The sequence below is a fragment of the Mus caroli genome, chromosome 4 (assembly GCF_900094665.2).
Source record: "Mus caroli chromosome 4, CAROLI_EIJ_v1.1, whole genome shotgun sequence".
NCBI classification, from domain to species: domain Eukaryota; kingdom Metazoa; phylum Chordata; class Mammalia; order Rodentia; family Muridae; genus Mus; species Mus caroli.
This window is the reverse complement of record NC_034573.1, coordinates 92533465-92544837: the sequence shown is the minus strand read 5'-3', so window position 1 is coordinate 92544837 and position 11373 is coordinate 92533465. Positions and strand designations below refer to the sequence as shown.

The 11373-nt window shown below is 41.2% G+C and overlaps 1 protein-coding gene across 2 annotated transcripts in view; it reads right to left on the bottom strand.

Annotated features, from left to right (window-relative positions):
* Window positions 1-7264: 7264 nt before the first annotated feature.
* The window catches only part of Ror1 (receptor tyrosine kinase like orphan receptor 1), a 346384-nt gene continuing 342275 nt past the window's right edge, over window positions 7265-11373 (bottom strand). For both annotated transcript variants that reach the window (XM_021160539.2, XM_029476592.1), the window contains exon 9: window positions 7265-9006. In XM_021160539.2, coding sequence (XP_021016198.1) covers window positions 7579-9006 — 1428 coding nt within the window. In that variant the 3' untranslated portion in view covers window positions 7265-7578. The remainder of the gene's footprint in view (window positions 9007-11373) is intronic.

Sequence of the window (11373 nt, the reverse complement as noted above, 5' to 3'; positions counted from 1 at the left end):
GGGTATGGGGGACCTTTGGGATAGCATTTGAAATGTAAATGAAGAAAATATCTAATAAAAAAAGAAAGCCTGTGACATTCAACCTACACAAGAACTACAGACAACTAAGCAACGCTGTGAGTGGGAGAAATAATCTTCTCTAGGGACTATCCAATACTAAATGGTCAGTCAAGCAATTCCCATGGTACATATTGAATAGGTTGTATTTATTCACTTAGGATTATAGGTGTGTGTGTGTGTGTGTGTGTATGTGTGTGTGTCTGTGTAAAACACCAATTAATGAAAAAGTAAAATGAGGTCATGAATTAGAAACAGAGCAAGGTGGGTCTGTAGAAGGGTTTGGAGGAAGGAAAGTGAAGGGGAAAATGATGTAATTATAATTTCAAAAGTTAAAAGAATATAACCATAGGCAAGAACTTTCTGGAAGGATTCAGACAGCTCAAGAAATTACAAGAATTGATATTGAAACTACAAAGCTTTTGCACAACACAGGAAAGATTCACCATAGGGAAGAGAGATCCTACATAATGGGAGAAAATCTTTATTAACTATATACATCTGATAGGGAATTAGTATCTTAACTGTATTAAAACTCCAAAAATTAAATAGAAAAGGCCAATAACTCAATGAATAAGTGAAAATAAATTGTCTGGTTCAAAGAAGAAATAGAAGAAAATATGAGAAACAGAACTGGCCCATACATGTATGAAAAAATATTCAGCTACCTTGTCATCAGGGAAATAGAGATGGAAAGGACTCTGAGATTCCACCTCATCTTAGTGAGAATGGCTATTGTTGAGAAAACAAATGTGGGTGAGAATCTGGGAAAGAGGAACACTCAGACATTCCTGGTATGAATGCAGACTCCTGCCTCTTCTGTAGACGCTGAAGTGGAGGTTCCTCATAGAACTACAAATGGAGTGACCCTATGCTGCAGTTATATGGCACACCTAGTTGTATCTCCAAAGGAATATACATCAGCACACCATAGAGATGTTTGCACAGCCATGATGATTGCTGAATGGTTCATAATTCCTAAAACATGGAACCAGCCCCAATGCTCACCCAAGGGGAATGTATAAAGAGAATGTAGTATGTGGATAACATTGGATTTTATTTACCCATAAAAAGTGAAATTATTTCTTTTGCAGGAAATGGATTTATCATCATATTAAGTGAAACAGAGATGCAGAAAGGCAAATATCAAGCTTTCTTTTATATGTAAAATTTAGATGTAAATTTATGATTATATGACATATTAATGACATTAAGATAGAAGGCATAGGTGGAAGACATGAAAGGAAAATGTGGAGAAAGGATAACAATACTACATACTTCTCATAGGTGTGCATATGTGTGTATGTCTATCCATCTTTTCATCTATCTATCCATCCATCCATCTATCCATCTATCCATCTATCTATCCATCCATCTATCTATCTATCTATCCATCTATCTATCTATTATTTATCTACCCATTGTCTATCAACTATCATATGACTAAAATTAGAAGGGGAGCCATTTTGGGGGGAAGGGTAGGAGAGCCAGGAATTTTATAGGGGATAGCTGTGAGCAAAGTACAATGACATATGTTTGAAAATGTCATGACATCCACTATTTAGTACACTGCTTTAACAGTGATTAATATTATATTCTGGAACCCTTCTCATGACTATGTGAACTCCATTACCTCCAAACAGGTAGAAACTGACCCAGGCTCTACAGTCAGGTTTAGCCTCAGAGTTTGTATTGACAACAGCCGTGACCTAATTAATAAGCAACGTGTCTGAGCTAAGGCTGGATGAGTCATCGCGTCTGGACAAGAGTTAAGACTCTTGGTTTTTCTCCTGTGCCATGACACAGGTGTTCTTCAGCTACCCCACACAGGGAAGCCACAGCATACTCACCTCTGCTGACAGACATGGGAGATACCTGTTGCTGGTGTGAGTTCCATTTTGCCTCCAAGGCCTGAAGAATTGAAGCACTGATCTATAACTTTGTGTAACTAGTCCTTTTAATGTCTAAATTTACAGCCAAGAGTGCAGGTCCATGAAAACTGATGGCCCATTCTCTTCCCAGAAAACATTCCCTGAGTTTTTATTTTTTACACATCATGTTACTGTCTTTTTTTTTTTTTTTTTAAAAAAAAAAAAAGGTCTAGGCCATGTCCTATCTGATTGTCAGGCAGTGTTTTTCTCTGTAGCAGGTGAGAACATTCATTCCTAGAGTCACTTAGAGGAAGGGTCTGGGTCTTGCCTGGCCTCCTCAGCCAGAGTCATGGTACTGATTTATTAACAAACCACTCTTATGTGATTAGAACTCAACTAGTCATAAATATGTCAGCAGTCTGTCTTCTTTTACATCTCCACATTTTTAAACTTTCCCATACTAACTTCTCAGAGGATTGCCTTGACTTGGAATGCTTTGATAGTTTGTAAGGCTCACTCTCCTGAGGTTTCAGCGACCCAGCCCTCTTTGGAATTTATGGTAACAAACTTCAGGTGCAGCTCTGACTTGGGCTGCAGAACCCCTTGTGTGTCCTCCCTCACTCCTTTTCCTTTTCTGATCTGGAATTTCCTCTTTAGCGTTTGAGTCATAGGCTGAAAAAAAAAGCTAACTGTATAAATTAAGAGTGTGAACTTCATCCCAACAACATTCTGGATCCCTCTTGCTTTCCTCCTAAGCGTTAGGCCCTGTAGCTCCCTGGAGAACCAGCCCTGCACAGACCAATAGACTGCAGCTGATGCAAGAAGCAAGAATGACCACTTCCTCCAACTGTCACAGGAAGGGTTCTCTGGGCAGCGTCTGGACTGATGTGGACTAGGGGCTGGCCTTACCCTACTGACAAGATTCCCTGTGTTTAGAGACTTTTTGTGCAGCATGAAGGAATTTTTTTTTCATTTATTTTTCAATCATCAGTTTAGAAGTTCAAAAAGCTGTACTAAGAAAATAGCTTCTTTGAGCTTGATCATATGAAGAGAAGCACATTTAGCCAGGATCAAGAAGGTGAGTGCTCCCTCCCTCCCTCCTTCCTTCCCTCCCTCCCTCCCTCCCTCCCTCCATCTCTCCCTCCTTTTTGTCTAACTGCAAGAAGTGCAAACAATGCAGAGCCTCTTAGGGTTTTCAGACTGTCCTCAGTCATGGACCTTTAGCCAGTGCTGCATTTATTTCTTTTTAAGAATGTATTTATTTTTATTACTGTGTGTGGGCACACATGCCATGGCAGAAGGTGACTTAGTTGAGGCCATTCCTTCCTTCTACCTTTACATTGATTGATTCCAGGGGACAGATCCAGGCTGCTAGGCTTTTGGGACAAGAGTCATGACTTCTGAGCCATCTCACTAGCTCCTTATCCATTTCCTGTCCAAGTGAATAACACAGAAAAATATGATTTGGGGTAGGAATCTTGGTGAGCTTACCCCTAACTTCCCAAATTCTAAGCAAGCGCTTTACTGACTGACCTTCAGAACAACTCAGCTGATTCTCAAATGGCTCAACCTTGGTCCGGTGGTTTTGAGTGACTGGGTTTTCTTGAAGAGGAATAAGTGCTTGTTTACCATTACACTACTAAAGATCAAAAGGCCATACATCTCCAACCCCTTCCTTCCAATTCTGTAGTTTATGATCTTCAGTGTCTGTTAGAATTACATGGAAGATTCTTTGTTGTTTGTTTTGTTTTTGTTTTTGTTTTTGTTTTTGTTTTCAAGATAGGATTATCTCTGTGTAGCCCTAGCTGTCCTGGAATTCACTCTGTAGACTAGGCTGACTTTGAACTCATAGAGATCCACCTGTCTCTACCTCCTGAGTACTCAGATTAAGATGTGTTCCACCACTACTCTGCACATGGAAGATTCTTAAAACACAGATTACTGGGTTCTGCCCTTAGAAGTATAGTTTAGTGCTTGAGTCAGGGAAGGGCTTGATGCTTTACATTGCTGGGGAGCTCCTGGGTCTCTTGGTAGCTGGCTCTGGAAGGAACACTAAAGTAGCTAAGCATCCTTGAAGGCATGTAGAGGCAGAGCTCTTGTCCAGCGAGTGTCTAGTGCTCAGTAACAGGCTATGTGGTATGCTGGTGCTAGGAACCTGCATATGTTGGTGATTAGGAACTAGGGTATCAAGGGGTTCAGGATTGAGGGGGGGTCTAGAGAGACACAAAGAGTGAAGAATAGTGAAGAGCAGAGCCAGGCCTTCAAATATGAGGTAGAATCCTACATGGACCTCACTGTGTTGGGATGTGGTTACTTTATGGAGTCTGATGGTTGCAGTGCTAACAAGAGCTGTACTTGAAACTGATGGAGAAGGCCCTGACAGTCTTCTTGTGTTTCCCTCTGTGTTAAACAGCAAAGGTGAACATGCCCTTTCAACTTTTATAACAATACTCATTTTCCTTGACAATGTGTATTCATTGCTGGATGGGGAGATCTTTTGGGGGGCAAGTTGGAGTATAGTGATAAATTATGTCAATGAAATGACTGCATTTCTTTTACCAACATGGTTGGAATCTAAGTTGGACATAATAGGATATGATCTTTACATACCAAATGCATGAGTTTTGCCAAGTTCACATGGAAACATCAAGGCAGAAAATAATACAACTTCAGTCCTATTTCCAATTGTTTACATTCCATTATAAGTATATCATTTCAATTAAAAAAAAAACAAAGCTTGCCATCCACGGGCAGATTATACTGCCATGTTATGAAATTATCAAGATTTTTCTTTCCCCTTTGGTCACTAACAAAACAATGCCCAAATCCAGTTTCTTTTGTAGACCTGGGGCTTGGACCTAGGGCATCATGAACATTAGCCTAGTGCTGTATCATTGAGCTGTATCCCCAGCCCTGTGAGTCTGTTTTTAAGATTATACTTAAAATATCATTTAATTAAAGTAAGACAAATATATGAGTTGTGATTCCTCTTTCTAAGAAATATCAACTACTAGAAATAATATGAAGATTCCCAAATGCTCCTGCGCCACCAATATTCAGAACATATTTTAGAGTAAACATTTTAATAAACAGCAGCATAAAATAATCAGTGTTTAATATCATCTCTGGTGGTGAAATACAAATGCGTATATCCTGGATATAAAATAGTGTGTTGGTCATTACAAGTCCATGCTTGTCTAGTTGGAATGCCCACAAAAACAAATCAAACATTAAGCGACATAGTGATTTAAACGCATGCAGTGAGGCTAAAGAAGGATATGGTAGTGTGAACTACCTGAACATTGTCATTATATAGGTGAAGAAAATCTACACTGAGTTAAAAAACAAGCAAAGGAAATAAGGAAACAGACCAGGTATAAAAATGCAGATATATTTTCACTTCCGTGATACAAACCATTAACAGTTTTGTGCAGAGAAAAAAAAAAACCTGACAATAAACTCACCTTACAAAAAAACATTGTCAACAAAGCGAAAGAGATTTTTGTTCAGCTTGTGAAAAAGGTGATCTTTTAATACAAAAGAGGCTGCATGCGGCAGCATCACAGCACTGTCTTAATACATTAGAACAAGTGGTTTTGAGATTCAGTTCGCTCACCCTAAAGGCTTCAGTTATTATAAAAAAGGCTTAAAAATAAATGTTATAGTTCTTTATAAAAAACTAAGTTGAATTTATTTTTTTAACCATAATAGTGACTTTCCAAAGAAGGTATCATACTGGCTCATGGAGTGCTAGTCCCCCTTTAAGGGACTCCGTGAAAACTCAGATTCACTGAGACTGTGTCTACTCAAAATAAATATTCTTGGAAAACAATTGATTGTCATATGATATATAGAATTGTGGTTTGAAGCGGCATCATTAAACAGTTGCATAGCAACAAAAGGATATAAAACTTCTCCTCTACTCCACTTCAAGAAATGTTACATAGAATCAGCTTAATCATGCCACAAAATAGGTCTAAATTTAGTGCTCAGTAAATCTGAATATAGCCAACTCTTTTGAGTTCACAGTACCTATAAGTTCATGCTTGTTTGGGAAAACCTAGGCACATTTTGGTAGGCAGATTTCCTTTATCCCTTATGTAAATTCTACCTTTAAAAGCAGAAACATCAGGATCTTCCTAACTCTTATATTCCACTCATGAAATATTTCTAGAACTTATTGTGCATCTTATACATCTCTATAGCTTTAAAATAAAAGCAAGACATGCTGACATTTTTTCTTAGAATAAAAGGAGTTTTGTTTTTTGTTTGTTTTTTTGAACAAAAGAAAAGTCAAATCAAAAATTCCTTTCTGTGTAGAACCTGAATCTCCCAAAGATTCTGAATGTGGTAAAAGGTGGTTAGCAAGTAAAGGCCAGGATGGGCACACTTGATGGCATCTCCTAACAAAGGCAAGAAGGATCAAATTGCTTGTTTACCAAGCTAAGGAATTTGGAGTTTTGTAATCTTTGAACGAACTCAGCATGTCTTTTAGACATCTGCTTTGCAAAATAAGGCGTTTTGTCTTTGGGTTTCAGCTAGCTCCACGAATAAAGTGTTCCAGTTCTTAGGAGCTGGAATTTAATTGGTGAACGTCTCCAGGCAAAGCACAAAATGAGAGTTTGAATTTACTAACCTCTGGTAGCATCACAGGCTTTCCTCCTGCTCATCGCCTGGACAGTAAGCACTCCTGAGACCCGGGCTGACTTGTAAACAAGCTAATGGCATGGCAAGCCTGTGGTTATGCTTGCCTCTAGCATCACGCATTTGCAGCATGAATGGTCGGGGGAAGCTCCTATGGAGGCCAACTAAAGGAGCAGTGACACAACGCTGGTTCTTCTCCCACGGATACTGATCCGGGCTGAGGGACCATTTTCCTGACTGTACCTCTTTGGGTACCCCATTCCTAAAGCAATAACCCAAACGGTAATGTACAACCATTTCCAGCGTCCAAATCTACCTTCTCTAGGGCCTGTGTAAACATATTGTGAAAAAAAGGACTGTGGAAAAGGCCTTCGTGAGAAGAGTAAGGTCACACAGAGATGCTCTATACCATCCCCGAGAAACCTGGCTACTGAGAGGACATCTGTGGACATGATTCATCTATATGGCTCATTTCTATGAGATTTAAAATGTAACCTGAAGTTCCCTCTGTGGTACTAAACACCACTTCCATTCCAACATGCCTAGAGTCTAAGTTGAATCAAGATCGTTCCTGAACATCTGTCCTGAAGTAGAGACAGCAGGTAGACAAATGCTACAGTCTATACATTTTGGGGGTAGATCAGTCATGGTGACCAAAGGCAAACACACAGAGCGAGCACCATTTGACTTCCTTTTTTTTTTTTTTTTTGGTTTGCTATTTAATTACTATGTTCTGTTCCTCTTCATTGGTTTTGCAGTTTTCAGTCCTTGAAATAAATGGTCTGTTCCCAACAACCTATCATACACCCAGATGGAGTGTAAATCCCACAATGCATTATATTTCCTGGCTGGTGTCTTTCCGGCAAGACACAGTTAAACTTCACAGAAGATACTGGTTGCAATGTCTGCTAAATGAGAACCTTCAATAAAAACATTTGGATATAACTCTTTTCTGCCACCTTCTAGTTTTTCCGGGATAGTGTATTTACAAAAGTCACACATTTTTTTACACTTCTGCAGAAATCATAGATTCGGTGTGCCCATGGATATGGGAGTCCCCAAGCAAAGACGATTGTTTTGAGTCTATTTTGTAGGGTTTTTGAGATTTGTTGCCAAAAACAGTGATACCCATTCCACCAGGGTGATTTGGAATTGACATGTGGGGTAGCAAAGGAACGTTTGCTTCCTGATTGGATCCTGATGAGGGCAAGCTGGCCACATGGCCAGTGCTGGTTGATCCGCTGGCGCTGCTTGGGGACCGACTCTTCGGAGGTGGGCAGTGCTGAATCACCCTGGGAGGCCCTGCAGGCTGGTAGTGGGCAGCTGGAAAGGCTGCATAGCCAGGAGGTATTGGGTATCCATTGATGGGGATGAAGCGCTGGTTCTGAGGTATCGCTGGGCCAATGAAACCAGCGATCTGACCCTGGGGTGTAATCCCTTGGCTCGGGAACATGTAATTGGGAAATCGGGGGTTGCTGAGGTTACTCACAGGGCTGGCACTGAGGGAGGTGGTCTGCGTGGTGGCATTTCCACCCGAGGGGGTGGTAGAGCTGGTGTGACTTGAGAGGCCCTCCCAGGATCGAAGCCGGACGTGGATGTCTTTAAAGCGTGGTCTCCTGGAAGGTATCTCATTCCAGCACTCGGTCATGAGGCTGTACATGCGCGGTGGGCAGTCTTCAGAACATGGTAAGAGCTGCCGCTTCCGCACCATTTCAATCACTTCCTGATTACTAAACCCATAATATGGCTGGAGTCCAAAGCTGAAAATCTCCCACAACACAACCCCGAAAGACCAGATATCGGAATCGGAGGAGAATTTGCCGTACATGATGGCCTCAGGGGGCATCCAGCGGATGGGCAGTGAAGACTTACTCTGTACCCTATAGTAATCAGCAGAGTAAATTTCTCTGGAAAGCCCAAGATCTGAAATTTTTACATGCAGTTGCTCTCCAATTAAAATGTTGCGAGCTGCAAGGTCCTTGTGCACGAAGAAGTGACTAGACAGGTACTCCATGCCAGCTGCGATCTGAATTGCAATGTGTAAGAAATCACCGTGGTCCAGGCTGGATTTGACCGTCCCGTCTTCATCACTGCTACAGCCGACATCGGAATGCGGGGATCGCATGATGAGGAACTCGTGGAGGTCTCCCTGGTTCATATACTCAAAGAGCATACACACAGGTTGTTCCTGGGTGACGGCACCGAGGAGGCATACAATATTGGGGTGGTGTAGTTCAGCCATGAGAGAGGCTTCCTGTTGAAATTCTGTCCACTGCTGGGGGTTGTTATAGTCTTTCAAGGTTTTGATGGCCACCAGCTGCGCATGGTCCATGCCTGGGAGGTAGAGATGGCCCTTATAGATTTTTCCAAAGGTACATTCACCCAATTCTTCCATGAAACGCACAGCGGAAAGAGGCAGCTCTTTAGCCTTGCTCTGTAAGAAAGGGAAAGTGGGGGTTAAAACAGTTAAAGCAAGACATATTGACACTGAAAGGGAGGGTAGTATACATCAAAAATGAACAGATAGGATACTTGTGCTGAAGGTAATGGTACGATGCTTGTCATTCTCTGCAGAACAAGGCTTGTTTATATAGTCCTGTCCATTATAGGACTGCAGTGACTCAAGTAGCTATCTCCCTGGAGGAGACTGAAGCAGCTGGGTGTGGTGGCAAAACAAAACAATCCAAGAAAACTGAAACCAATAAGCAAAACAAATAAACAAAAATCCCCAAAGATCAAACAAACAAGTAAACAGAAAATGGAGGGGAGGGGACATGGAGCCAGACATGGTGGCATTTACCTGCAGTCCTAGCATTAAGAAAGCAGAGGTACAACTATCAGGAGTTTGATAGGAGCCTGGGCCAAACCCGTCTCAACCAAAGCTGGGAATGTCATTCAAGGGTTAAGAGTGTCTTCATATGCAAGACCCTAACTTTAATTCCTAGCCCCCCCCCCCCCGCCAAAGTGTGTTTGGGGGAATGGAGGTGGCTACTAACAGAATATTCTAAAGTTGTGGAAAACAACAAGGGAGCTTTCTATGTAGAGACACAGGATGACCTCTCAAATCCTACTGCTTGTAGTTCAACATAAAAAGCAAAGCAGCTAAACGGCCATGCATGGCCTTTGTATAAAAGAGAGGAAACAGAGAGGACCTGTCTGTGTTTCCTTGCACATGCATAAGAAAATTTAGAAAGCTGTTAAAAGGAGACTCAAAACAGCAATGGCTACCAGCGAGGATCTAAGCAGGAAGCTGAAAGAAAGGGTGTGCAGGTAGGAGGTTTCATCTCATGCTCTTTTATACTTTACAATTTTAGGAATAGATTAAATAATGTTAATTAGCGAGATATTTAAATTTAAGACCTTGGGTTAATCTTTCCATCGGACTAATCAGGGATTTCTTTTCTGCTACTATAGGTCTGCCTACTATTTTGTGTCCATGGTCTAAATCAGTGGTTCCCAACCTTCTTGATGCTATCACCCATTATTAACAGTTCCTCATGTAATGGTGACCCTCAACTATAACATTGTTTCTGTTGCTACTTTGTATCTGCAATTTTGCTACTGTTAATGAATCATAATGTAAATATTTGTGCTTTCTCTTGGTCTTAGGTGACCCCTGTGAATGGGCTTTTGTACAACAAAAGGAGTGGCTCCTACAGGCTGAGAACCATTGATATAACAGGTGGAAAGTAATTACGTTTGCTACTGAGAGCAGTGTCTTGGCTCCTAAGACCATCAGAAATATGTTTTCTCATGGTTGAGAAACACTGGTCTAGATTGCTTCTTTCTGCTTTTTTTTTTTTTTTGTTCTGTTGACTAAATCTAAGGTCTCATGCATGCTAAACCCACACTAACACCTTGCCCCATCCACAGCCTCTAGGGTGTGATTTGGTGGGAACCGGAGGATTTCCTATGGGAGAGAAGGTGTAGCTATGAGAAATGCAACCAATTAAACTGCCTCTCTTTGTCATGGCATGGATGATATGACTTTTTCTGGTAAGAGTAACCCAAGCCGAGTCCGTCCTGCATGCCGCTGAGGGGAGGGTTCTGATGATAGCTGATGGTAATAAAATAACCTAAGGGGCTCAGACAGACATGCTGACCTCTTCCACCGCATAGTCTGTGTTAATTACCTTTAGTCCTGAACAGGATTTCCAGTCTTGGTGATAGGGAAGGGTAAGAGATTGAGCACTAAAGTCTCAGGAAAAGGAGAATCAGAACATAAATTAATGGACTCTCAGGACAGGAGTACCCTCTTATACACATCTTTCAAGTTAACCCATGGCAGGAAAAGTATGATTCAGTGAGTTCTGAACTCAAGCAAAAGCCCTGTGTTTTGGAGTTTGCATCTTGGGTCTGCTGTTTTCTACTAGTACTAGTTACTTCCCGAACAGCACTTAACCAATATTAACTGACTTACCACACGCCTGCGTGACCTTGATTTTTTTTTCTTTTAACTTCTCTATAGCCACCCAGAAGTAGATTAAAATTTGTAAATGATTTAGATCTGCATACAGCCTTAATTATTTCTACAGAGTCCTTGTAATTCCCTTTATTATTACTATTTTTATATGTGTTCTATCTTCTGTTACACTGTCTATGTTCTGGCATAGTCGTTGAACTTCTTTTAAAAAGTTTTCTTCAAATTGATGGAGAATTCCTTTGCATCTTGGCAGCACCTGAGATGCGGAGTTGCCAGCCTGCAGACTGCTCCTCTTTCTAGGATGTGTAGATGGAGGCAGAGATTGGGTTGGGCAGAGAGAAGGCCAAATTTCTGGGAAAAGGAAGGAAAGGGGTGACC